A 27687-nucleotide genomic window follows, 5' to 3' on the forward strand; every position below is an offset into this window, starting at 1 on the left:
CAGTGTGTTTCTCAGTGCATGACCAGATGTCCACCAGTGGTGGAAGGAGAAGAACATTCAGACACAGGAAAATGCAACAGCAGTCATCTTAAGCCACTGAGGTTTGCAGCTGGGTGAGTGGAACCACTGAAAAATGTAAAATACCATTAAAGCCCCACATTACACTGTACAAGGTCTAATGAATCAGCAGTAACTGTCTCAACATGTAAGCACCAACCCTCACGCTATTTTATGTAAATATGAATTTCTATCAGATCAGTAGCTTTTTTCTCCCATATTCTGTGATGGAGGATTTTATGGTTTTAATTGTGTAGAAATTGAATGTTTCTGAGATTATTAACTTCTCCGACCCTGTACAAATGCCAGGGGAACTGGTACTCACAGCATCGGTGTCTGATGATACCTAGCAGTGGTGAATTCAACACCAAGCAGCCAGCAGCAGCCCTCTCCCTCTTGTTGTATTGCCCAGCACAACTTTCGGTGGCTTTCCTTCTCCATCCTTTCCCCTTCCTGACAAGGAAATATTTTTTTTGTGCGTTTTGGCAAGCAGGAGCTGTCAAATCAGTGCCTGCAGGTGGTGTGTCTGGCTGGGATGCAGCAGGAGCGGGTGCCTTGAAAAACCTGTGCCAAGCACCAGCTCTTGTTGGGGGTTATTTTAATTAGGTATAGAGGTGGGTGAGAGGAGCGTGGGACTGTGAACCAGGAGCTGGGTCTGTGAACCACAAAAGTTTGTACTTTGGTTCCATGCTATCTAGCAAGATTAACAAGCCTCCACATTCGAGGCAGTAACATTTCTCTGTCTGCAGTATGATTGATTTTTTTTTAAATGTCTCTCTTTAATCAATACCAAAATTTCCTGGATTTATCTTAATACCTTGGACAGAAGGATCCTATTGATCTGAACGAAAACCGGGGAGATAGAGCTGAAGTTCCTTATAGCTGTTTACAGAGCAAACAGTTTTCATCTGCTTTCTGTGTTACTGCAAAGCAAAGAATGGGTTTGCTGCAGTCTTTACTAGATGGTAGCCGTGTGCATTAGAAGCATGTCACAACAGTTACCCCCCGAGCCCTACCGAACCGTACACTGGTGAATGAACATGCTTCACACATGAAGAAACTTTTCTCTGAGAAAGAAAATCGAATGCAATCAAAAGCAACACGAGTAGCACTGACTCCAAAGAGAATAATACTCACACACATCTTCCAGGCAGTGTTTTCTCTTATTTATTTCAAGAGTCTTTGTAAGAGGTTAAAGGCAACAATCCAAGTGCCATCTCCAACCTGCTACCCTACCAGAGGTACAGCAATTTTAACTGGCTATGTAGCACAGCGTTAAAACCACAGAGGCATGCTCACTGAGTGTGGTGAGCAGGTTCTTCGGGGTTCTCACTTGCTGTGCACCCCCGGACAGTGCCTTTGCACCACTCGGTGATGCAGCTGACCGCCAGCCCTCTATGCCGCCCAGTGCCGTAACCCTGCTCGTGTGAATGAAAGGGTGTGGAGCCAAAAACGTCCACTCAATTTTGTTTGCAAGCTGTATATAACACACGAGCAGATTTGAGTTCAATTAGCTTGGTTTATGGCTTTTAGTCCTCTACATTCAAAGATCTTGCACTAGAAAAATCATGGGCTGACATCAAAAATCAGGTGGGTTAGTTAAAAGCACTCACAATTATTGGATGTGCTGGAGGGAAAGTTCCTCTCAACCCAGAACGAAATCATTTTTAAAATGTCACTTGCTTAAATAGATTTCAGTTTTGAAGTTTATTTCAGCTTAATGTTTTGCTAGGAAGCATCATCTCAAAGAGGATAAATATCTATAATTTCTGGTCAATGGTTTACAGGAATTTATATTCCTTTATTTCAGCTCCTGACTCAGTAAACAAAACTGAAATTGTGCTGTAAAACTCATATAGTTTCTTTTGACTCGTAGCATACATTTAAGAGTAATTGTGTAAGTTTAATTACGCTGGCTACTACCTGGAATTCAATGAAGTTACTCCAGATTCAGACAAGTGCACTTGGAGAGCAGAAAATGGAGAGCAGCGTTTGCTTCCTAGAACCCCCCCAGCTCTTTCATTTACGTAATCTCCTCATCATTCAACTCTTTAGGAATAAGGTGAGCGAAGTCAGCAGGTGAAGGAGCATCTCTGTTCATTTCTCACAATGGGAAAAGAAACAAGACACAGCGGTACCCACGGGAAGACCGGGCTCCCAGGGTAGCCCAGAAGGCTCTGGGTAACACCCTTCCCAACACTACAGAGAATTTCCACTCTTTTAAGTTACCAATTCTGTCACTTTTGGAAGTAGAAAGTTATTTGAATCTGAGGTCCCGGGGGTGACAGTCTTGCAGTGCACAAAGCATTTTCTAAAATTGCTGTCATCACCAAACCCACACGAGTGGGAGTTCCTGACAGGTGAATTTTGCTAAAAGTGAGTGAACAGCTTGTGGAGGAGGAATGTAATAAAAGAGGAGGTTTTCAGGGTTTTGTCTGTCTGGAAACAGAGATTGATGCACACCTGGACCTGCCACAGCTAATATTGCTATTACCTGTGACAGGTTTCTTGTAAAAAGCACGTGCTTGTGTACAATTTGCTGTCATCTTCTGATTTCGGTATAGATGATGAAAACCTTCCCTAACAGTGCAGAAACATCTGCAAAAGGTTTTTCATGAAGTGTCATTTGTGCTGCTGTAGCTGTTTGCAGGGCAATGTCCAGCACCCTAAAAATCCAGTTTCTGCTCTGCTAAACCCAAATTTCCTTCAGTGCTGGGAAAGCATCTATGGCTGCTACCAACAGCAGCTTCTGTATGGATCATCATTATTGTTTTATTTTGATTTATTATTTGGATTATTTGGCTATTCTTAGATGCTGCTATTTGGTGTTTCTTGTTTTCTCTTTTTTTTTTTTTTCCTTTTTTATTTTTTAAAAATATATTTTATTTTGTTAGTTTTTTGGCAAAACCATGACCATCAAAAGGGCTACCTGCACAATTTTGGGCAATCAGGTTTGACAGAACCAGTACAACAGCTGAAGGCCAGCTTTTCGTGAAACCCATGCTGAGAAACGCTTGGCTAGAGGGGGCTGCTGCCACTTGCTGTAACATAATTGCTAAATGATAAGATGTTTCTTCCCTTTTTACTGCTAGAGATCTCTTAGTGAAAATAACCAGCCTGGGCAATTGATTCATCTTGTAATATTTATACATGCTGTCATCATACAGGAAGCCTAAACAAATCATCCCATCCATTTAACTGGCAAATTAAGATCACAGCACAGCTGCTTTTCCAGTGTAAAATGAGTCAATAACTACACCTGTGCCCCAAACCCTCAATTTTCAGGAACAGCCAAGTTTGAGGACAGCCAGAAACCATTTGTAGTATGTGAAACACATGCAGTGCTTTGCTGTGCCCCTCAGGAGTGGCTCAATACCAGTCATGTAAACTTTTTTTGGCCTTTCTCTACTTCCTTATGTTGGAAATTCGAAGAAAATATTCCTTTAATCAGCACCATTTTTTCCCCTGAAATAGTGGAAAGCATTAACATCGAAAGCTTCGTTCTTCCGAGTTACTTTGCGCATGCTGACCTTGAACAAGCTGCCTTTCTCACTCTCAGAAGCACCAAACACAGCACATGTATACACTGAGTCAGTAAACCATCCTCGATACAGCAGCTTTTTACCAATGGTCTTTTTGATAAAAATGGCCAGCAGAAAGTGGAACTCCATTATTTCTGTTTATTTGCCTGAATTAGAATTACATTAGTACGCCCTTATTTTGTAGATGCCACACAGGTAAAGTATTCAAGTTTTGAGAGCTTGTCAATGCAATTGTGTTTGCAGTGATCTGGTATGCTCAGTTTTAATCCCTTTAGAAGTTCTGTTCATAAGCAGGAGTGTGTGGAATAGAGCATTTTCCAAATGGGATTTACATCTGTCTTACTCTCTGTTAAAAATTTTACACAAATTGGATAAACTGGATAAAATAGGAATAATTTTTTATATAAAACTGTACCTTTAACATCATTTACTGAGTTAATGTCAAGTTTCTATTGACAGGAAAAATATCCAGACTGCTCATTTCAACCATTACAAATAATTTATACTCATAATCTAGAATTTATAAAACATTTTTTTTAGACAAAAGTGTTCAGTAAAGTGTCTAATTTCAATGTTTCTCCTAAGTATGTCTGCAATTAATGCAAAGGGGAAAGTGATACCACCTAGGAAACAGTATGGGTCATTCCTTTCACAATGCACACTGAAGCACAGCAGTAAGCAAATACCAAACACAAAAAACAATGGAATTAACAGAAGAAGAAAATTTCTTCTGACATTCACAATAGGAGATAATAATACCAGTTCAGTTAGAGATATCTACCAAGCTGTGTCCCTTAAAAAAAAAATTAAACAGGAATACCTTTGAGCAGATATATTCTTTTATCACTGAAGTCCTTTTGAACTGGCTTGAAATTTGCAACTACGAATTTTGCAGTAAGTATACAAGGCAGAATTCCAGTGAGCTAAAAAATCGTGTATCTGTGTAAGTAAAGGGACGGCATCTTTTATTTTTGTAAATAAACGTTATCTGCACAAACACAAAGAAGCCCAAAATATTTTTCAGATGTTGTGCTTTTAGATATTGAGGTTTTTACAACGAAGTTAGAGCTGAATTCTTGCTCATGGCTGGATATATTTTACTTGCAAGGAGTAAAACAGATTTTCTAATACAAAAATTAGAAAATGACGGCCACTGAGAAAATACTTGGTGTTTGAATTGCACAGTCAGAATTATCGGTGATTGTGTATTTTTATAAAGGCATTTATTTTGAATTGACTTGCTGCCTTTGAAAAGTAATCTTACAGTCTGGGAAATATAAAGGGATTATGGGAACATCTTATTTGTGTTTCTTAGACGGTTTGACAAAGCATCAGCTGCTGGAGGGTCTAATCCTGAAAAGACTTGTACTACAATGCTACACTGTTTAAAATCCACTGACTTCCCCATACCCAGTGCTTCCTTGTGCTTGGTGCAGGCTTGGGAGCTGGCTGGCATGTGCCAGAGTGTGCCATGGGTGTTGGGACTGATGGGGACCTTAGGCATGGGAACTAGGGCCTGCACTATACCTAAAATATTGCTCATCCATGTAGCGGAGCAGCATAGTTGCTTTTTCAGCAGTAGGTTTGGTCATTGTCATCCTGAAATCCAACCATTACAATGATCTCCTCTTGGATGAAGTGCAGAGCGTATGTAAGTGTGTGGCCCCTCTCCCTTCCCTCTGCTGCTCACAAAATATGTCTCTTAATGTTCCAGATGAGGTAGATGAGCCTGTGATGCACCAAGAGCTACTTTGGGCTGTGATGTTGTCTGAGATTTTATGATAGGTGTGAACATCTCAAAGCTTTGGAAGTAAAAGGGGATCAACAGGTGGCAATGTCTCTTGCTAAAGGTACACTTGCTGTTCTTTGATAGAAGTCTGTGTTTTTTTTTCCTGTGCTAAGTTGCCAGTACTGGGTACTCTGCTATAAGTGGTATCCATACGCACACTGTCTGTCCTTTCCCATGGAACGAATAAATCCAATGACCTTGGGTTTTACATTATGGGTATAAAATCCTTAGAGAAATTGTTGTTTTTTAAAGGTATATTCTAATTAAGGGGTGGATGTTAACTATTATTAGAGAAAAAGAGAGAGAAAAAAAAAGGCATGCATCTTTATTGGGCTCTGTGTGCTGACTGAGGTCACATAAACTGAAGCAGCCTTACCTCTGTGCCATCACTACATAACATGCTTGCAAGGCATAATGAACCACTTACTGTGCATATATTAATATGCATATCCTGTGAGTCAAATCTCGGGGGAGTTGGCCATCCGTTTCCCACAGACGATGTAGTGCTTCTGTTTTACTATTGTGACTACGCATAAAAGCAGATTGTGAGCTCATAATGGAAGAATTCACAAAAAAAAAAGAATTTGGGTGTTGGTTGTAAAATGCCCGAAGCACACCTCACTAGCTGTTTCATGTGAATAAAATATTTATGTGCCCTAATTGAACTTACTCCATGACATAACATTTCTTGTGTTATTTAAATACAACATTGAAAATGTTGAAAATTGAGAAGGCACATTAGTACTCCAATTAGAGCAGAAGCCATATCCATAAATTTGCTTAGCAATCAGCATCACACCAAGTATGAATTTGTTTAAATTAGTGTTGAACATTCATTGGAATAATTAGGCACTGACTATTTTTTCAAGTGAAGTTAGAAAAACACAAAAAAGTGAGAATTATTTCCAGTAATAATTTTGGCTGCAAATGGAGATGACAATTGGGCTATCCATTAGCATGTACTCATCAAAGAGGCAAAAATACCAGTTATAACAGACTATCTTTCCATTTTCAGTTTTGCTGCTTTATTCCAACCACTGCATAAAGTGCGTTTGAAATTCTTGCTACTGTTAGCAGGAGCTACTTATGAAAGATTTCTTCCAGAGGAGAGAGAGGCAAACCAGAACTTAAACTGCAGCCTTGTCCTTCCAAAACTGCTATCTGTGATGGAGGTCAACGAGATTGTTTCACTGAACTTTTATGTTGTTTGAAGGACATCCTTTACATATCAAGGAAATAAAAGACAATCTATTTTTTTTCACAAAACATGAAGTGTGTTTTCAGATGGGAAGAAAACAGTGGCAATCTAATGATGTGTCAGTGTGACTTGAAACTTGGTTTGAAAGTTGTCAAGACAAACCCCAAGAGGTAAAGGTAATGGCATGTCAAACACTACTGGTTTCACAAGAAACTATTCCTTGTAAATGTTCTGTCCTGAGCTCCAGCAGAAAGAGAGAATTCATGCTCATGGTCTTGTTAATTTCCACTTAAATTTTAATTCTTATCTGCAAGATATTAGTACTTGGATCAGGTGAACATGTTATCTCCTCCCTTCTTGCTGGAGGTCTGAGCAGTTCATGCCTGTGCAACCATTTCTCTCGTTTATGGCTGGCTCACAGAGAAGTCCTGCAGCTCTCTGCTGCTTGTGAACACTCTTCTCAGGCTAAAATAGCAAAAGCCCAATTTGGGGTACCGGAGCTGAGTTACAGTTTGTACTGCCTGTATAGCTGCTCATCAGGCAACTGAGATGACTGGGTGTGAGCCAGCAGGGATCACTGCTACTGCTCTGGGGGAGGATGCAAAGAGGGGTGAATAAAGAAAGATGAACTTGCAGACCCTAAGTTAACTTTCTGGCTGTCCAAAAATAAAACTATAAAAAAAGAATTAAGACTGTAATATAACTCCCAAGTTTCCTGAAAAAAAAGTGCAATCTAGTGCAGTGTGCTTTCATTTTCTTACTCTGTTCCTTCAGTTTCCTTCTGATTTCTTGTGCTTCAGCCTATATCTGGGTATTGTAGGTATCTCCTTTGTTTGTGAAGAAATACCAGGAAAAATTGCACTTCGTGCACCTAGTGCAAGTTTAGGGTTTACTTCATAAAAGAAACAGGCTGCTGTGGGGAACTGAGTAGAATTGTACATAGCAAAGGAGAGGAGATAGTTGTCAAGCCTTGCAAACTTAAAGTTTCCATGAGAAAGCTAAAGAAAGAGAAGGAGGGACTGTGAAAAACTAGTTTCAAATCTCCTGTGTCCTCTTGGCTCATGTATTCATGCACATGGGTGATGAATGCTCAGATAGTAATCGAAGGCAGAAGTCTAGGGATTTGGAACTTGCTTTTCATGTATCTCTGAAAAACACTTTGGCTACTGAATATGAGGGAACCGTAAGCCCACCCCTTCTCATAAGCTCTCCAGTGAGACACAGTTCAGTAGCCAGGCTCTGAACGCTGTTGTAAACTGGGCTTGATGAGTCAGGTGAGTTTAGGGATTTTTATGGAGTTTAGACACAAGGTGGGGGGTCCCTGTGGTTGAGTCACGTCACTATGTGGGGATATATGCACTGCAAGGAATGGGGCGATTGGTAGAAATCAAGGCATGTGCTTTCTTTACATCCCTCTGAGGCTAAGGAGAAGGTTTTCAAGGATCTCAGGAGTAATGAGACACTGGACATAATTGCACACAGTAGCAATCAGATGTCCAAATCCCTTGGGAACCCAGTTCTAAAAGCCAATCCAACTTCCCCTGATGTCAATAGGAGCTGCAAAGGGTCCTACAATGCTCTTCCTCTGGGGTCCAGTCTAGCATCTAGATCAGATGAAGGCAATAAGAAACAGTAATGTGTAAATCAGAACTCAGTGGACTCAGAAAAGTGCAGCAATAGCAGAACAGGTGTATGTACAACTCCATATTACTTCACATTTCCCAGGCAGGAGCAGGTAGTTTGAAAACAATTTACAAACATTTAAACATGTTCCTAATCATAGCTATAATTCTTATTCTTTAAAAGCAACTTACTGAAAAAATAAAACCCCTTAATTTGCTATTTTGCTATCATAAAAATGTATCTCCTGGGCTCACAGAATGTTAATGCATTTGCACTCAGTTTTATAACGATAAACCTAAGTAATTCTGCTGGAATAAAGCCCATCTGCCTCTACTCAAGCTGCACTTCACGCAGCGGGTTTCTCTTCAACGAGTCCATGCAATGGCAAAGGTACCAAGGTACAATCCTAAGAGTGGTCTAGCTGCAAAGAGACCGCAGCACACCATACATGCTCTTAATAAACTAATTCATAAATCATAATAATTAAAGAGATCTATCATTGGAGATAGTCCTGTGGGAAAGAACAAATTCTTTTGGCTCCCTGCCTCTGCTGTTCCCAAAGATGGCCCCTGTGGCTCTGGAAGTCACCTGCCTGAACTGGGTCTTTGAGCTTTCCCCAGACCATGACCTGCACCTATACATCCTGCTTACAGTAATCTTTCAGGGGGCTTCAACTTAGCAGGACTAAACACTTTGACCTTTGTATGCTTCCTCAAAAGGCTGCTCAAACATAGCACCTGAGACAGAGTGCACACACAGACACATGCTGCTTTGGGGGTCTCTGTCACCAAGGAAGCTCCTGCCAGATGAATGCCTCCTGAACACAGTCTCTGCCACGCCAAGTACTCTTAAATAGGATTCTGTATCAGGTAGATAGAGAATGCAAACATCATTGAGTGTTTTTGGCCAGATGCATCTTGATAAAAGTTGTGACTACATTTATGATATGAGAGCCACATGGGATGGTCTATCTGCTGCCCTGATTCCTTCTCCTTTAGACAAAATATACAGTCACTGCCATCCTTCAGCTGGCAGTCTCAAGTGTGCAAAACCTTCATTTAAAAGTCAGTTTTCCAAGGTTAAATTCTGAAATGTTTTGCACTCCTACAAGTTAAAAAGAAAACAAAATGAGGAAGAACCCAAACACATACAAAACACAGAAACACAATAACTATATGAAACTCCACAGATGTATTTTCAAACATTTCTAATATTCCTAGTCTGTTTCCATCAGCTTTTTCATTATTTTTTCTCAACAGCCAGCCTAGTAGTCATCACCTTGCCTAAGGCTTCAACCTTAAGTTGTATTTCTTGCTGAAATATACAGAAGCCTTCGTATTATCTTTACATCCTTAAAGATGTGGCACAGAACAGAGAAATGATCCAGAGCTTTGGAAATAGTTATGATAGAAATCTGCAGATATTCCTCTGCCCCCTCTGTCATGGTAAACTACACACTTAGACCAGGTTTGCTTAAAAATGCTTCTTTAGCAGTTTGGGCTAGTACAGATTAAATATGAGTTAAAACAGTAGCAACAGTCTTAGGCCAATTTATGATTTAATATCAACATTTTGGGAGAAGTCAGCTTCTGGGGGATCTCCAAAGCAAAGCTCTTTTGTATAACTTTCACAGTCAGGTTTGTGGAAAACAAGTACAGTGCTGGGGCCCATGAAGAATTGCAAAGAAATTATTTGCATGATCCCCTGCAATAGTATTGTAGAAGTAAAAGATACAAATTTATGACAACAAAGAGAGCCTACATTCACTTTAGCAGACTATTTCATGTAAAAGTAATGTAATTAGTAAACAGTTTAACTTATATTTCAGTGGTAATGCAAACATTTGACACCAGAGATGAATACTGTCTTCTCTGGTATGTTTTCGCTTATTCAGTAGGTAGGAATAGTTTTGCACATTTTCAACATGCTTATTCTGACTGATAATCCCCTGACTTTTAATAGTTAGGTAGCACATAGTGGTTCAAACAAGACTAGCTGAAAAAAAATCATTGACAGTTAGGGGAATTCAGTCAATATGATCCTCTGCCATTGAGGTCAATAGGATTATTGAAGTGAAGCACAATCACCCTAAAGCTGGTATAACTGCAGTCACCTACATGTATGTTATATACAGGCCTGGTATGAGGAACTGGTGAAGAACATCAAGTACAAAGTTCAGGGTCAGATCCAGACTTCAACAAAGTGAGATACTGGTTTAGCCAACCCTTATCCCCCAAGTTTGAATCTGGAACTGAATGTGCCCAGAATGCATTTTAACCCAGAGTTTGGGTTGAGGTTATTTTCTGAGGAAGATGTTGGTTTTGGCAGCATCATAACAATGCACACCCTTCTTCTGAAATTGCATCAGATTCTTCATCAAAGACACCCAAGTCCCTCCCACAACCTCTCTGGGGAAAATCGTAACATTACGGTAAATATGTTACTGCATATTAGAGAATACATAAAAACTTGAGAAACCAAATTGCTGGACGCCCAGTGAATACTGTCTGTTTCTGAATTTAAAACTTTCCAGTAGTTTACAGTGATAATTCCTCCTGAAGTCATCATTTTTATTAAGGAAACAAAAAGGCATTTCAAAAACTCTACCTACGATCACTTGTTTCTGCCAAGCGGTTGTTCATGATGGCTAGAGCACCCACCCCTGCAGAGAAACCATTTTGTCTTGTATTGATACAAACGTTTCTTGGGTAGCCATTGGCCGTCTCAGACAGCTGCTTTTGCAAAATGGCCAGGGAGACTTTGTTTGATGCCATGAGCTCCCGCATGGAGATCATCTCACCGGAGAGCCTCCTGCCTTCAGTGTCACTGTCGTACTGTCCATCAGCGTCCATTGAGATTTTATGCCGACGCAGGCGTGCTCCTGGTGTGATGGCGTTGCGACGTCCAAGGCGGGCACTTGATTTATGGCACTTTGGGCAACATCTGCATTCAAATTTTTTCAACACCCAGTTCAAGAGTTGCTTGATCATAATTGAGATGACATTAAAAAGAGAGTATATGCAACATACTCCCATTAATATAAAGATGAAGTTTCCAAATCTGTATAATCCCTGATTTTGGTACACAGCATTTTGGCTGCTTACCAAATCTCCAAAGCCAATGGTGCTAAAGGTGACAAAACAATAGTACAAGGAGTCAATGTAGTTCCATCCTTCCACCAACGTGTACATCGCAGACGCGCAGCAAGAAAGGGTGATAGCAAAAATTCCCAGAATCAGCATCACATGGTAAACTGATGGCTTCCACCCGATGAGGCTGCCCACCCCAGCCATAGCTGACCCCCTTCGGAAGTTGGGAGGTAGGAGACCACTTCTTCGCAGCTGTCTCTCATGGCAAGCCTTCATTATGAATGCCAGGAGAGAGATAATGCGCTCCAAGAAGAGGTTGAAGAAAAGGATAGTCCCGGCACACCCAAAAAGCCCATAAACGATGAGGAATACTTTTCCAGCCACTGTTGCTGGTGTGGTCATTCCAAAACCTAAGGTGTGAAGATAAATGAGCAACATTAATGTCACAGTTTTTCATGCATGACCTCAGGATTTATGTAACTTATCATAGGTCTTGTCTCACTGGACAAAAGAAAGAGTGCTATTTCTAAGTTAGATTAGGTCAACACAAAATCGTGTAAGTAATGAAGATCCCCACTGTAAATTCAGGTGGAAAGCATTCCTGAGCCCGAGCCATTTTGTGGTGAGATGAAGCAATCAGGTCATCTCCCTGCTTCTACATGTGTGAACCACCATGGCCTGCTGAAAAAGTTGTCTATTCAAAAGCTGTAAATCAGTGTAACACTATTATTATCAAAGTTTGATTACACCCCTGTGGCTGAGAAGATGGAAGTCTTCAGGTTGCATAATGGAAAACAAACAAACACAAAACTTCTCAAAGATTGAACGTTATTCAAAGAATAACGCCACTGTAAAGTCTAAATCAAATCCCAACAGAGCCTAGCCCACCTGGTACAATCGAAGAACAAAGGAAAAGCCACAATCTCATTTAATTCTGGTGTGATAGCTACATTGTAGAGCCACTTGGCAGGCTGGGAATAGTATGGTCCTGCAGATGGACACTTACAGCAGGGTAAAACACTGCTGCATAGTTAAACAAAACAAACAAACAAACAAATCACAGTATACAAAGTCTAGAAAGATCTAGCAACACTATTAATTCTTCTCTTCTTTATAAGAATTGATTTTGCCATTACTCATATACCTAATTTTATGTATAGGCAGTAATGCCTTGTAGCTGTAGATGCTTAAACGTGCAAATGATGTAAAAGCAATCTCAAATTTTTATGCAAGTAAACACAGCAAACTTGTTGCACATTATTTGCTGATACCAGTCATTTTATGAAAAAGAATTGCATATATTTCATGAAGTATCTCAAAAAGATTCTTCTGAGACTTAATTCTGTAGGTATTACCTTTGCTACTGCTATTCTTCCCTGTAAAAATACTCACCAATTCAGTCAAAAACTGAATTCACATTCCATGAATAAATAACCACATATAATTAAAATGAATGGTTTGCCAAAAAACACAAGCTGAAGTTTCTTTACCTCATTGTTACATAAAATTGCTGAGCAAGTAATATATTCAGGGAGATAAATATCAATATCAGATCACATCAGTGAAAGTTTGCTAAGAGTAAGAAGGGCTGTATTTAATAGATAATGCACACATAATGAAATCATTAAATCCAGTTTATTATCATTATGCACCTTTAAACAAAAACAAATAAGTATTTCCTATCCATAAATGAGTCGAGATTGCTGCTCAAAACCTATTTATTCACAAAATATGTGGAAGTGAAAAATCTGCAGAATAGTACCAAAGAATAAAAAAAATAAATAAATTATACAGAGGTAATTAGATGTTGTCTAGACCCAGTCTCTCTATTTTCTTGTGCTGAAAATCTACCTTTCAAGCAGACTTCACAAAGCCTACCTTGCTGGCCCCAGACTCAATAAGGGTGAATGAGAAGTTTTTTATTCAGTTCCTCTTCTGTGGGGTGAAGTTGTTCTCTGGGTCAGTCTAGCTGCTTGCAGGAGCCTTCTGATTTAGCAATGAATATCCATTAGTGTTTGCCAGAAGCTGGGGAGTCTCCTGTGGCTGCCAGCTAGGACTACATGGCCAGCTCATTACAGAGAAGACATCTGTTAGCCCATGCCTCATTAATAAAAGTAGTTAAGCATGTGCTTCACTGTAAGCATTGTGACCATCACAATCAAAATAAATGGGTTTATTGTCACACATATGGCTAAACACATTTATTAATTTTAAAAAAATAGTGGCAGTTCAGATGGAATTGTAAATGCACTGATTTTTTTTAGTATTTTCTGGTGATTAGTCATGAGAGGCGGTATATATTTTTCATACATTTTGTTTAAGTAAGATTTCTGAAGCATAATATTACCAAAATTCACTATATAGCTATGCAAGATGAAAGGACATGTTGCTGTAACAAGAGCACTAAGGTATATATAAAACAGGCAGACAGTAAGAACAGGTAAATACAGCATCATCACGTGCTCTTTCAGCAGTTTGCAGCTAGAAGTGCACTCATGCACTCTTCCTACATGGGCTTCCTTTGTCAATTGTGTTTGTCCCCTCAGCACCACTTGAATCAAGAGGGGTTACTTCTGGTATGTTCATCACAATACAGCTGAGCTCAGTCCCTTCTCAAGGCTCAGCACATCATGATGCCTGGATGAAATTAATACAGCCAGAATTGCCTGCTTCGAATTTTTCAGTCAAAGAACAACAGTGTATCTGGCATCACCTACCAGGACTTGTGCAAAGCATTTGACCCTGTCCTGCATGATATCCTTGTCTCTAAATTGGAGAGACATGGATTTGACAGATGGACCCCTCGGTGGGTAAGGAATTGGCTGAGTAGTTGCACTCCATTGAGTGTTCAATGGGTAAATGTCCAAGTGGAGATCAGTGATGAATGGAGCTCCTCAGGGGTCGCTATTAGGTCGCTATTAGGTCAATGGCAGCATTCATTTCCTCTCTTTGATGTCAGTCAAAGAGATTCAGTCAAAAAGCTGAATTCATATTCCATATGAATAACCTATGAATAATCACATATAATTAAAATGAATGGTTTGCCAAAAATCACAAGCTGAAGTTTCATCTCTTTGATGAAATGAATGCTCCCCAGACAAACAGAATTAGCAGAGATGAGTTGATAAAAACTCTCAGATAATACTTATACTTCTGCAGTCTCTCATGGGTAAGTGCTGGCAATTAATGAGTCCCTTTCCCTGACTTGCATAACAAGTTTTGTGGTTACTATTCAGCTCATCAGGATTTCAATGTATTTAAGTTGGTGACTGAAGCAAGAAACAGAACTTGACAAACTTGCAAAGACGTATGTGCCTGTAGTATGTTTCCTGTTGGTCTTGCTTTTAAGATTCAAGGGGTGACAGTTTTCTAGTAGAGATATATTTACCCAGAAATGTTTTAACCAGGAATACTTTAGTCACCTGAAAATTGAACACAAGAATTCAGGGAGCAGGAAGTTTCCCAGCCTTTGCCTATAGCACTCCTGCCTCTCTCAGCCAGCCTCTCAGCTCTTCTCATGCAGGTGTCCTGCCATGGTACTTAGGTTATGCAGCAGGTGAGCAAAACTGGCAAATCATTTTAAATCCCAGAGTATAATGGTACTTATGTCATGAGGTTAGTATCATCCCTTAGTAATATGGTTATATTTAAAGGAATTAAAAAAAAAACGACCAACCAAACAAACAAAAAAAAATACCACCAACAAAAAATAACAAACTGAACCCTAAAATTGTTGAGTATAACTTTCTAAACAGATGACTTCTCTAAATCAACAAAAACCCTCTAACTGGAATGCTGCTTCCAGGCAGAAAGAAGTTCATGAAAGACAAAGACCAAGCTCTTATAGGGCTGGTCCCCAAGATGTACGTTACAGAAAAATAAACTAAAAGCAATCAATTTTATTTCATGTCTGTTCCATACTTCATGGTTTTCCCTAGTCTTAGTAGGTCATTATTGATTAAGATGTATACTGTATCATATTTTGTATTTTGAGACTAAAATTCTGTATTACGGTTCTTGTGTTCCTTCCCTTCATAGAACAGCTTGGGTTGGAAAGGGCCTTAAAGACCACATACATTTCCAATCCCCCTGCCATGGGCAGGGATGCCACCCACTAGATCAGGTTGCACAGGGCCTTCGACCACTTTTCACATTAGCATTTCATCATTACTGTTCCTGACAGAATCTTACCTGTGAATTTCCCAGCTACCTCTCATTTATTCTATAGCGCCTCAACACCTAACATCCAGAAACAGTTGCCTTGGATACAAGGCCACAGCTTAGAGACAATCTGCTGCAGATGGAGAACTCTTCTGCCACATACAGCACTTTTACCCAAAGACTGAGAGTACCATGAGGCAGTTCTTCCACTTCAGCTGCGATTTTCCCATCAATAACAAAGGCCATGAATGAAAAAGTTACTTTCCTTAACATTCTTGCCAGCCAGTTTTATTAAAACACCCCACTTTGGGCTCAAACAATATACATATTTTTAGAGCTTTTCCAATGCCAAATTATTTGCTGTCAACATTACTGTACAACCACATTAATAATAATTAATAGGTAGGCTACTTCTGGCATCTCCTAGCTGTTTTGTAACTTCTGTAAAGTTCTTTCAACATGAAATTGCTCTCCCAAAACTCCAAGGTAAATAGGTGGGGAGGGATGCTGTAAATTTGCTTTGTAAACCAGTGCTGCACTTGGGGTGGGCTAAGACAAATCTTTTGTTTTTCCACCTCTTATATTCAGTGCACACAACTGTACATATATGCACCCTGCCCACTAGCTAGACACTGTGGGCAAAGATGTTAAATCTGCTCTGTATCCTTAAGGAGCACTATGATAAACTCAGTGAACATAGTGAAAAGCCAGCCAGGTCGCTGCTGTTGTTTCTCATTACATCTCCGCTGTTGAAATATGGTGCTTGGTGCAATTGCTATTCAAAGGAATCCACTCTTGCAGAATGATGGAGATGATGAAAAGAACATGAAGGGGTTTCAAGAAACTGAGGACAATTATTAAAGGCTTTCTACAGCACCAATTTTATTCTCTTTACACGACTGTAATCAGGTTATTGGTTGTCCAAAACACAGCTATGCATAACAGGAGTGAATTACTGAATCAGTTATCCTCAGTGCTTCTCTGCTGGGTGTGATTTAAACTACCACCTAAAAGGTCATGGCTAGGTTTTCACTCCTTTTAAAAACACACCAGTTTCTAAGAGAGTTAACAGATTTGTCATCCTCAAACACCCTAAGCTTCCTTACTCCCTCCCCCCAAAAAATGAAGTTGGCAATCATGATAATAAATAACTAAAAGGTAAAGCTAATGAACAGTTGTCATGGGGGACACCCATGCCCTACAAGGAACGTCTTGTGTGTCAGATGTGGAGCAACGTATTTAGGGTGAAGGATGTGCTGGACCTGAGAGCAGTAAGCATGAGGTTTCTTTTGAGCACCTGAAATGTTACCACCTCGACAGGACTTGAACGCATTGGAGGTGCCCCCAAGGAAGGGGAGAAGAATACAGCTTACAACCTGGCTGACTGCATACGTTTACCTTCTGCTCCCCACTGCAGGTTTCCTAAGTGTGTTTTACTATGCCGACACCTGGTTGAGCTTTCCAGGAAAGATTGTCAATTTCCAGTGAGTAGTCAGCAGGGACATTTAGAAGCTCAAGTGGTATAATTTTTGTAAATTTGAGTGACAAGTGGCCCTTAAAAAATGTGTTGGAGCTTCAGCTTCCCCACCAGCAGCAATACTCCTGCTCTATTAATTTACCAGAAGCAGGTAAGCTTTTTTTGCGCATTGTACCGCACGTTGCCATTTCTGTGTACACCATGAGAACTGAGGGCATACCAGAGACTAACCCCCCAAAACCCTGCTTGCTGCTACAGGCTGTTATTATAAGTACAGAAGGAGGCTGATCATCTGCTCTTGCCAAGCTGCTTCGGCACAGAGCCAAGACCAGGAAGAAGCAGAAGTGTCTCTAAATCAGTTTTATGGTTCCTCGGCTGTGGCTGGCTGCTCCTCTGTGTACGTTGTATGAGCAATTGGGTATCAATTTGTGCTAAGCACCCAGCACCGCCAAACGAGCAGCAGCTCCAGGAGCAAGGCCTTGCTACGCAGCTCCCTTTCCTCCTGCCAGCATCCCTGGAGTTGGAACACCCAAGGAGGGTCTCAGGTTTAAGGCTGGAAATCTTTGGCAAATTTATGTTTGGGTTTTCTGGTTAATCCTATTGTATCATGACAGGGTTTCTAATGAGGGACAGAAGCCCTCTCCAAAAAGGAGACTATGGAGAATGAAGCTCTGAGAAGGATGGCTCCTGAAAACCAGGAGACTACATATTCAGACTACAGAGAAAAAGAAAGCCATGACCTACGGGCTGGCAGTATTCTTGCTGACTCTAAGTCCCTAGACTGAATAGGGATGGAAGCACTGTGCACCACCAGTCTTCCTTAATTTCTCTATTAACATATATGTCGTACATAAACTTTCTTCCAACGCATCGAGCAGTATGCCCTTTCTTTCAATAGAAGACTGAGTCCTTGTGAATTGACCTAACCTAGTCAGGAGCTGTTTCTCATGGCTGTCTGATGATCAGAATCCTCTCCCTGGTTTATTTTCTTTCCTTATCCTAATAGCTGTGTGAAAAACATTTTTGCTATTAGGTTTTCTGAAATTGCGGTGGTGTTAATAATGGAAAAATATAGCCCACACACTCCTGAGTTGTTTGCGTAAGTTATATTACTGTGGAAAAACACTTTCCTGCACTAGAGGCTAATGGTCTTTAAATCCTGCTTTAAGAGCTGTTGCAGCTGTATCAAAGCCTTAATCTCATTCCAGGTTGTGTGCAGAAGCATCTGTCTCAGTTTGCCATTCTGCTGAACCTCAGCTAAAGCATAGAGATTTTGACACATTAACACTATTAGAGGACACAACTCTGAATTTAGAGTAACTATGTCCAAAAATTGGCAGAAAAGGAAAGAATGATAAACAAGAAATATACACAGTCAGCTTCAGCACCTATGGATATACATAATGTTAGAGCTCATGGACTCCAAGTGTTGCCACTTCCTTTCCTCTCTTGAGATTTGTCAGCTGTCTGAAACTGTTCATGACTGCTGTCTCTGACCTTCGCACACTCTTCATAGTTGAGGATAAAATTCCATGTGAACATTGTTTCAAAAAAAGTTGCCTTCTCTTGAGATCGTAGTTTTTCATCCTTTAAAGCTCCTTCTGCTCTTATTTCTCTCCTATGTTTTTGAGTATATATATATATATATATATGTATTATGGACAATTGTGTATCTAAGCAACACCCTAACAGGAAAAAGCTTATGCTCTGTCATCTCAAATTGAGTGTTTCAAATATTAGCATTCACATTAGCTTCCGTTGTTGAAACTTGCATTTCAGATGCCTGTGCAGACCCAAGGTTGTAGAAAAAAATATATATATTTCGAGCTGCCAGGAAAAAAGGAATAAAGGCATACAAATTTTGTTATATTCCTGAGATATTATGGACTTCAAAAGAATATCTGCATGCGTACTGCCACTCTAGAGCAAATACACCTCACAACACTTATCCTTTGAGGAGAATTGATTTTCACTCAATTTGAGATGACACAGCATATTAGATAGCATTATCAGATTTTCACAAGTGATCTTGGGTGTATGCCTTATTTCTCTACATGAGAAGTTTGATAAAACAGTGTGTTACTCCTGGGCTTTACAAGCTTCATACACGGGAAAGGTTGTCATATGCTTTAATCACTGGCTTATCTTTTGGCTGGATTAAAACAGAAAACTTCTAGATATTTTTTAAAGTTGCATCTCTTGATGGCTGTTTTAGCTCTTCCGCTTTAAAAAGAGTAGCCTATAAAGATGTACCTGTAAGGCAAAAACAACCTAAACATACAGGGCAAAATCTTTTACATTGTTTGGCCATTTCCCCCCAAAATTTATGTACAAACTTCTACAGTTATGATTTAATGAAAAAAAAACAACCAACCAACCAAACAAAAAAACAACACACACACACAAAAAACCCCAAACCAACCACAAACCAACCAACCAAACAAAAAACTGACAGACCTACATCACTTTTTAATGGTCCAAATATGCCTTCATGAGGCCCATTCTTCAAAAAGTTACAGCTGAAAGCAAAGAAACAAACTCTTAAGCCTCTTTTAGCTCAGTCAGGTCTCCTACTTCCTTCGTGAAGACACAAGACCTAGTTTTAAGTCACTGCACTAGAAATACAGGATGATAATACTAACTGGACTAACCAACTATTTCTCTTTTTCAACTTCTGCATGTAACTCTTCCTTCTTTAGTAAGCATTTCCCTTAATTCCTTTTAAAGACAATGATATCAAACACCTTAGACACTTTATCAGCCACTTTTGATGTTATCCAGCATTTTTCTGGTCCTTTCAGCTCTGCCAGTAACAGTTTTTGTAAATTGACAAACTGTTTTACCATATTTTTTTTCCTTTACACTGCAGTCATTTCCAGCCCCAAAGTCTTAAGACTTGACTCTATACATACGTTGAGCACAAGTGATACTGAATTTCTTTTGTTTATCCTAAGGAGATAAATTTATTGCTTGCACAATAATCAGCAAATAAATGACAGAATATTTAATAATGAATAACCAAAAGGATTCTTTTAATTGAAATTTACTGAACTACTTTCTCACACTGTTCTCATATGGGCAAATTTCCCCTAATTGCTGTTTTTGCTGTGATTAAATTTGCTTGACTTGAGACTGAATGTGAACATTTGCCTATAATTTCTAAAGGAGATTTGTTATCAAGGTATTATTGCTTTTCTCATTTATGGGTGAGGAGCTCTTACTATGGATTTTTAAACATGAGTAATAGCAGTGCCTCACTCGAGTAATCCCCTACATTAACATCAAACCTTTCAATTTCTAATCTTATTCGAAACCAAAGCTTTAATTACTTGAAAAGGCTACTAATGCTTTGCCTCATCTAATGTAATTAGATTTAATTTTCTTTCTCCTCCTCTTTGTTTGATTGAAGAAAGATTGCATTTAAACCTTCCAACATCTACAGCTCTGTGCACTGCTTATTGCCATCAGCAGACTCATGTGGCTCAGGGAGGTGCATTACCTACAGCAGTGACATGTACTAGGAAGTACTGACAGTGTCAGATCTGCATATGCGATACATGTGTGCCAATAAAATGAGTAAAGTGGGATTTCCTAAAGCTCTCTAGGTTGACCTACTATTGACTTCAGCAGAAGCAGGCAATTGAGGAAACATAAAATTAAACATATTTGATTTGTGTGGATTGCTAGGCAATTGCCCCTTAGGTTATAATTTTTTAAACTTAAATACTTCTATTCACAAAATGTTTTAATATCACTTTTAAGATGTATTGGGCTCTGAAGGAGTTTTACCAGCATGAACACTATTCTTTGTCCTTGCCTACCTTATCCCAAAATGCATTCAGATATGCACTTGGTGCTGAGACTTTAGGAAAACCATCTCTTTTCATAAAGGTAAGCAAGCTTCATATGTATCGTAGGTAGAGGCTATGTTTCCAATAAAAACAAGCTGTCTTCACACAAAAAAATGAAGGATGAAATGTTCCAAGTTGTATCTCTGTTGCTCTACCCATAATTGCTATTACAGCAAGCAGTAAAATTCTCAGCGACTTCAATAGCTGCAAAGGTACGTTAATAAAGCAGTCAGTAATGAAGATTTCCCGTAGTATTTTCTAGCATAACACCTGGAGTTGTTATTGTTACATGACATTAATTGCCAACAGATCTGTCCTATAATTCTTCTTCTTTCCTGTTCACAATGAAGAGCAATTAGTTTGCATAAAAGCAAGACAGAATGCTTGCAAAAATGACCCATCGGTAAATGTGAGAAAAAATGGTGGAACGTGTATGTTCTGTGACAAATAGAAGACATCCAGAAAAGGGAGAAATATTTAGACCGAAGAAAGACACGAGGGCCAATAGCAAGATTAACAGTATAGAAGAGAGACCAGGGTGATTAGGAACAGAAATATACTGTAAAGCTTTACTTTCAGCTTGTTTAGTAGATATTAACTTGAAAGGCTGCAAAGATGCAAAACAAGTATTCAAAATTTAATGAAGTAAGCAAATCATCAGTAGTGGAGGGCTTGCTAATTGGGAAGGACAGAGCAGAAGCTGGAGGAATTAAGAGTGCTTGCTTGGGTGACAGGGGAGTATTAGGTAAGCTCTAACTCCAGGAAAGGGGGAATATATCCAGGGGAATGACAGAGGAGAGGAAACAGGGATGGCAGAGGCTAGGGGCTGGCTAGGCTCCCCAGGAAGACAGTGTGCAGGGTTTCTGGCAGCGTTTGGATTTATTAAGCCATCAAAGCACAGAGCAAGTACATGCAGGTTAGGGATACTGCTACCCAAAGGAACCAAAGAATAACAAACTGTGATTTGTTTTTGCCCTGAACCTGACCACCACACAGTAAGTCAATATAAAACTTCCCCTGATATCTGTGATGCAGGACCATATCTCACATCACGACGAGTAAATTCTTTATTTCCTGATTTTAGGGAGGGGCTTTGTTTTCCTGGTGACTGCTCTGAGGTGCTGTGGGGCTTGGCATTCAGACCCCAGGTTTCAGTGCTCCAGCTGGGTGCCACAAAGCCCAGAGCGCACACAGTGAAAGGGAGCTTGGAAGTGCATTCTGGTGTCCCCTGATTTAGCGCCTCCAGCCATGAAACAACAATCAGATCTCTGCTGTACTGATGTTGGTTCATTTTGGTACAGTGTTTTCAAACATAAATACTCATTTTTTCTGTGTATCAGTCTTACTTGATAGGTCTGTAACTTAACATCGGTTAGTAGAGACTAACCCACTCCCCTGCCCAATTTAGAACATTCTGAGCCTGGCCAGAGCACTTCAGAAAAGTTGTACTGAGGCAGGGGTGATGGGAGCACAGTGGTAGCTTTCCACCACACATCCACGATACCCTACTCCCACCCCACTCCTCCTGCCCAGGACAAAGGCAACCTGGGCTTTCCACTGACTGTGCAGGTAAACTTGTGCTTCTGCCTTGAGAAGTACTGAGATTGATTAAAATAATACTTCTGAAAAAAATTCATTCTTTTTAAAGGGCTTTATTGAAAGTGCTAGGGTTCCTCCCCTTCTACAAAACAAACAAACAAAACCAAAAAAAAACCAAACCAAAACAGAAACTAACAAATGTCGGATCAAACCCTTCAGCAGGGACACCTCAAGTCGCCCACATAATTGCATGGATGTTCTCCAAGTACAGCTTCCCATAGTCACTGTCAACTGCAAAGACACAAACCAATTACTTTGAGTGCTTGAAGCACTCGAACCAAATCCACACATTCAGGAAATTCCCATCAGTAGTGCCCAAGGAAGTTAATGCTTCCGTGCAGCTATGGGAAGTAGAAAACATTGCTATGAAGCCAGGTCTTCATCTCAGGAAAATCACTGAGGAATCACTTATATCCACAGAAGTAGAAGGGAGGCGATTCTCTCCCCCTCTACTCTGTCCTTGTGAGACCCCCACCTGGAGGCCTGAGCTCAGCTCTGGGGCCCCCAGCACAAGAAAAACGTGGACCTGTTAGAGTGGGTCCAGAGGAGGGACACAAAAATGGTGAGAGCACCTCTCCTACGAAGAAAGGCTGAGAGAGCTGGGGTTGTTTAGCCTGGAGAAGAGAAGGCCCCAGGGAGACCTTACAGCGGCCTTCCAGTACCTAAAAGGGGCCTACAGAAAAGCTGGAGAGGGACTCTTTGTCAGGGGGTGTAGTGGTAAGACAAAGGGGAATGGCTTTAAATTAAAAAAGGGTAGATCCTAAACAAGGTGAGTGCAGCTGCTGGGAGCTTGGTAGCTAATAAAAAATACCAAACATTTCTCATTATGTGGCCTCCCTACATGTGGGTTCATTTATAAGGCGAGAGCCTTATCTCTCACCTCGCTTCAAGGCTGTCCCTTCGCCACCTCTCTGTGATAAAAGTGAAGAAGAGCGTGCCCCATCACTTTGGATGGAGCTGTCATTTTACAGGATACATCATGGAAAAAAGAATGGATCCTACTCACGCCTGTAGGGCATGCCCTAAACTCCTGCAACCCTCACACAGCTGTACAGAGGGAAGATGTGAAGATCTTCAATCCTTTTCCTCACAGTGGCCTTTTCTCAAGCACACAGATATGTTTTATCTCAAAATAATCCACCTGCTGTAAGGGTGCATTTTAAAAATCTTATGTTGAAAAATTTTTTTTTTTTTTGCATTGGACTACTTACTGAGTTTTATGCCTGGCGTGGATTTATCTAAAGCAATTTTATCACTTCATTTTCCAAAGGATTTTGAAAAATGTATTTATGCATTAGAAGCTTAAAATCTAAATTTCATAATGAGCTGATGTCTCAATATGTCTTCATAGGTACGTACCTAGTGTTTATTCTAACATTTAAGACAAGAAAAAAAACCTGGGTAGAGCCTAGACTCGTGGACCAAGAAATTCAGGGCTTCAGACATTCAGAAATTGCCTTATGTGCTAAGCAGAATGTGTATGTGCCACTAGAATACAGGAAAATCTATAACAGATTAGGCTAGGCTTTGCGACATTTTACCAGGGAGAAGACTTGTTTGAGTTACGCTTTGCTTTCAGCCTTTAACAATGTGCTGGGAACTATTTGTGATTTGTATTTGGGGAAGGAAAAAAACATCTGAAAAACAAAGTCTACTGCCAGTTAGACCAATGAATCAAGAATATATTTCACCCAGCTGCTCCTTAAAGAAATCAGAACAAAAATACTATTAATTGAATACAAGAAAATACCTTTTGAAGAGCAAAGAAATGACTAAATAAATGGTGTAGACTGACAGCAAGCAATCTGAAGCTAGTCTGAAAATTTTTCTTACATAGTTCTGAAAATCTAGACATGTTTAATGAAAAATAGATTTGGCATTTCATTATTCAACCACAAACAATGCAATAATAAAACATGAATGCCCAGAGTGCTATCAAGAGGGTGTTTTATGGACTATAAGTCAGTCACTTTGTGGGCTATTCAGGAAAATGCTGAAATACTAGACTTAACGTTTCATGTTAACTCTCTCATTTCTTGAAGACCTCGCTAATGTGTCCCTTACCCGGGGGCTTGGGGCTGTGTCTTGTACTCTGTGTAATTATGCAAGACGCAGAGCTACAGCCAAGGTAATACAAGAGATGAAGCACCTAACTGGAAGCAGAGTAGAACAAAAGTCCTGCCCAAGAAGAATGGAGGAATCAGCCCTTGTCCCCAGCCAGGTGGAGGCCGGCTACTTCTCCCCAGGCCACACACCTGAATAAAGATGGGTGGTTTTCCCTGTACCTGCACTGTGCAGATGGGATGAGGGAGTGGAGCACCTGCTCAGGAGCACCGGACTGCATCACAGTAAGAGCTAGGGACAGGAGAATGAGGGCTTGAAAAGGCCCGGTGAGTTTTCTCTAAATTGGAATACTTCACAGATAAGAGACAGAGTAATCCATGGGTGATTTTACCTTGATAGAGATGGCATCTACTTTTTGTGAAGCTTTCTGATGTGTTGCTAACACAGACGCGTGTTTGGCTGAAGTAATAAAGCTGCTTTGACATATGTAGCTGATGAAGCAGTTGGGGAAGGCAAGCTGTTTTGACTCTAAATGTCTGGTAGTCCTAGGTGAAGTTAAGTAAAGACAGCTTTCTCCTTGTCAATGAATTGTGACATGAACACAAGTGAAATTGCTCTGAACCAGGATAATAAGGTACTTCAGCTGACAGTGGAATCAGAGATAGATCAGATAGCTAGGTATTTAATCAAGCTGGCTCAGAGATGAAAGGGACTATAAAAGAAAGGCTTTGAAACTACTTCCCTGGGTGACACGTTGATGTCTACCACTTAGTTTCTCCTTTGCTGGCAGCGTGAGCAAGACAGCTTTCTGGCACATTTCACTGAGTATTTTTGTTGTTGTTTTTTATTTTTTGCTGAGCCAATGCAATGAACAACAATAGATGTACACAACTGTGGTAGAAGAAACCTAGTCCATGAATAAGAAGCTGACCCCACCATGGGCTTTGCCTCGCTTTACCAGCTGCAGCAGCCTGAAGAGGCAAGAGAAGAGGAGTAATGAAATGGGGTAGCAGCTCCTCTTCTGCAGGTGCTGTGCACATGGCTGGGAAAAGCAATGCTGGGATGCAACAACCTCGGGGTGCAGGTTCTCCAAGACATGCTGCTCCTGCTGGGACTGCTACACCTCTGGCACCCTGCAACAGCCTTGGTGGTACCCAAAGGCACAGCCCAGTCTTCACTTCCTGCTGCATCTCCTCACCAGGGCAAAACTTTGCTCTACCACAAGCTCACTGAAATCACAGGAAGCCATGTGAGGAATCCAGAAATAAGAACTAGCAGGACGTATGCCAAGAGAAAGCAGTACCCTGGTGAATGCTTGGCAGAGTCGGGCCTTTGTTGTAGCTCAGGAAAAACAATCTTCAGTCTCCATCTTGCACCCGAGATACACACATTATTGGCTATAAAGAGAGTGCAATGCCTTAGGTCGTACTGCAGGAATATGAGAAATACAATACTCGCTTCGCCCATTTCCACCTGTCAAGATTGCTGTAAAATGCTGCTGAGTTTTTCATTCCCTTTGTGCAGGTACAAATGATTGCAGACAGAGCAATGAAGTGGAGACACAAACAACTATTTGCAAATGAAGAGGAAACATTTTACATTTTAATAGCCACATGTAAGAGAAGCTGGGGTTTGAGAAGAAGTGAACAGATCTGCAGTTAAACATCTCTGCTTGCTATAGCAGGTGTAAGGACAGAGCAGCTCCTGTTAATATATTGACCATTTTTTTCATCCATTCAGCTTAGTAATAATGGTCTTTCAAAAATATGTGTTCCTTTGATAAAGAAGGCCTAACAATGTTGAGTTAAAATGGTGTTTTAATGACTGGATTATCGAACAGACTTGAAGAGGAAAACTTAACTGGATTATTCAACGCAAAAAGTAACAAAACTTGACAACGTTGTTATAGTCATCATCACAGCTCTATTACAGAGCTTAGTCACTATTGATAAAACATTTTCTGAACGAAATGAGAGTGTGTGCAATAATGAGCTGTACGTTTCTTTCTTTTTAATAAACACAAAGTATGGCATTTTTGCTCCGCAGCCCCAGGACAATTGGCTTGTTACAACACTTAAAAACTGGTAGAGCGAAAAGATCAGCATGATATTTCTGCAGGGACACAATTTCTAAAAGCAATTCTCCAAGTCATAGAAAGCCAGAAACGCACTTAAACCAGGTCTCCCACACGACAGTTCTCAATGGGGCAATTTCAGAGTAAAACAAAATTCCCCCCCCCCCCCGCCCCGAAACCCACTATTTGCTCATCAGGCAAATGTCTAAGCACTGATGGGACACGCGCAATTGCTGTGGCCAGCGATGTACTGGGAATGCATATTATTGTACGGCTACAAGACATACGGGTTGTAGATTTCATGCGTTTATTCATATCGGTATCTTAACTTTATCAGCACTGAAAACAAGCACCAAGTCCGGTGGTGCTGCCCCGCGGGCAGCGACCACCCAGGCCCCCCGGGACGACCCGTGGCCGGACTTTCGGGTCGCTGGAGCCCCGAGGATGCCCGAGGGATGCCCGGGGGATGCCCTATGGATGCCTGAGGGATGCCCGGGAGATGCCCGAGGGATACCCGGGACCCGGCGCGACCCGGGCGCGGCGCTGAACGACCCGGGATAAGCGCGGGGCGGGTAGGAGCCGCGACCCCCGGAGGATTTGGGGGTGCCCCCCGAGGATTTGGGGTGTCCCCCGAGGATCGGGGGGGCTGCCCCCGGTCGAGCCCGGGTTGCCAGGGCAACGCGGCGCCGCCGACGGCGGTCCCCAAACTCGTGTGGCGATAACGCCGGCCCCGGGACGCGGTCGCAGGGCTCCCCGGGCGCGCCCCCGCGCCTTGCCGTCGGGGAGGCGCTCACCTATGGTGGAGACGACGGTGCCCACGAAGTAGAAGGCGCCGGGGAAGTCCCAGCGGGGCCGCAGGGCGTCGACGCGGATGCCCGCGGCCATGGCGGCCTCGTAGCTCCGCAGGAAGGCGCGCAGCTCCGGCAGGCTGATGTTGAAGATGCGGCTGAAGTTGTGCAGGGTCCGGTTCCAGCGCAGCTGCGCCGCCGCCTCCGACGGGCTCTCGAGGGCCGAGAAGACGGTGGCGCCGGCGCTCAGGTACGCCGCGATGAGGGCGGCCAGCAGCAGGAACCGCCCGTTGTCCTCGTTGAGGGGCGCCAGGCGCCGCCGGCGGCAGCCGCCCGCCGCCCCCCGCGGAGGCATCACCGGCGGCGCGGCGCGGC

The 27687-nt window shown here is 41.3% G+C and overlaps 1 protein-coding gene across 3 annotated transcripts; it reads right to left on the reverse strand.

Annotated features, from left to right (window-relative positions):
* Nucleotides 1-1204: 1204 nt before the first annotated feature.
* Nucleotides 1205-27687, reverse strand: KCNK12 (potassium two pore domain channel subfamily K member 12). Of its 3 annotated transcripts, none has more exons than XR_005818028.1 (3): nt 27319-27687; nt 5816-11708; nt 1205-4538 (listed from the first exon to the last, which is right to left on the reverse strand). XR_005818028.1 is itself a non-coding variant. In XM_040550736.1 (2 exons), exons 1-2 carry the CDS (start codon nt 27665-27667, stop codon nt 10813-10815), a joined length of 1245 nt encoding a protein of 414 aa, XP_040406670.1. In that variant the 5' UTR covers nt 27668-27687; the 3' UTR covers nt 1205-10812. The 3 variants fall into 3 exon arrangements, 1 of the variants encoding a protein (XP_040406670.1); XR_005818027.1 differs by having other exon boundaries at nt 1205-1534; nt 4420-11708; XM_040550736.1 differs by having other exon boundaries at nt 1205-11708.

This window comes from Cygnus olor, chromosome 3, assembly GCF_009769625.2.
Source record: "Cygnus olor isolate bCygOlo1 chromosome 3, bCygOlo1.pri.v2, whole genome shotgun sequence".
NCBI classification, from domain to species: domain Eukaryota; kingdom Metazoa; phylum Chordata; class Aves; order Anseriformes; family Anatidae; genus Cygnus; species Cygnus olor.

What these genes read in the sequence shown, in the direction of transcription:
- KCNK12 (XM_040550736.1), bottom strand. Translation starts at nt 27,667, where the DNA reads ATGCCTCCGCGGGGGGCGGCGGGCGGCTGCCGCCGGCGGCGCCTGGCG. An exon ending in CACCGTCGTCTCCACCATAG is followed by an intron (nt 11,709 to 27,318) that starts GTGAGCGCCTCC and finishes TTCACACCTTAG; the next exon opens with GTTTTGGAATGACCACACCA.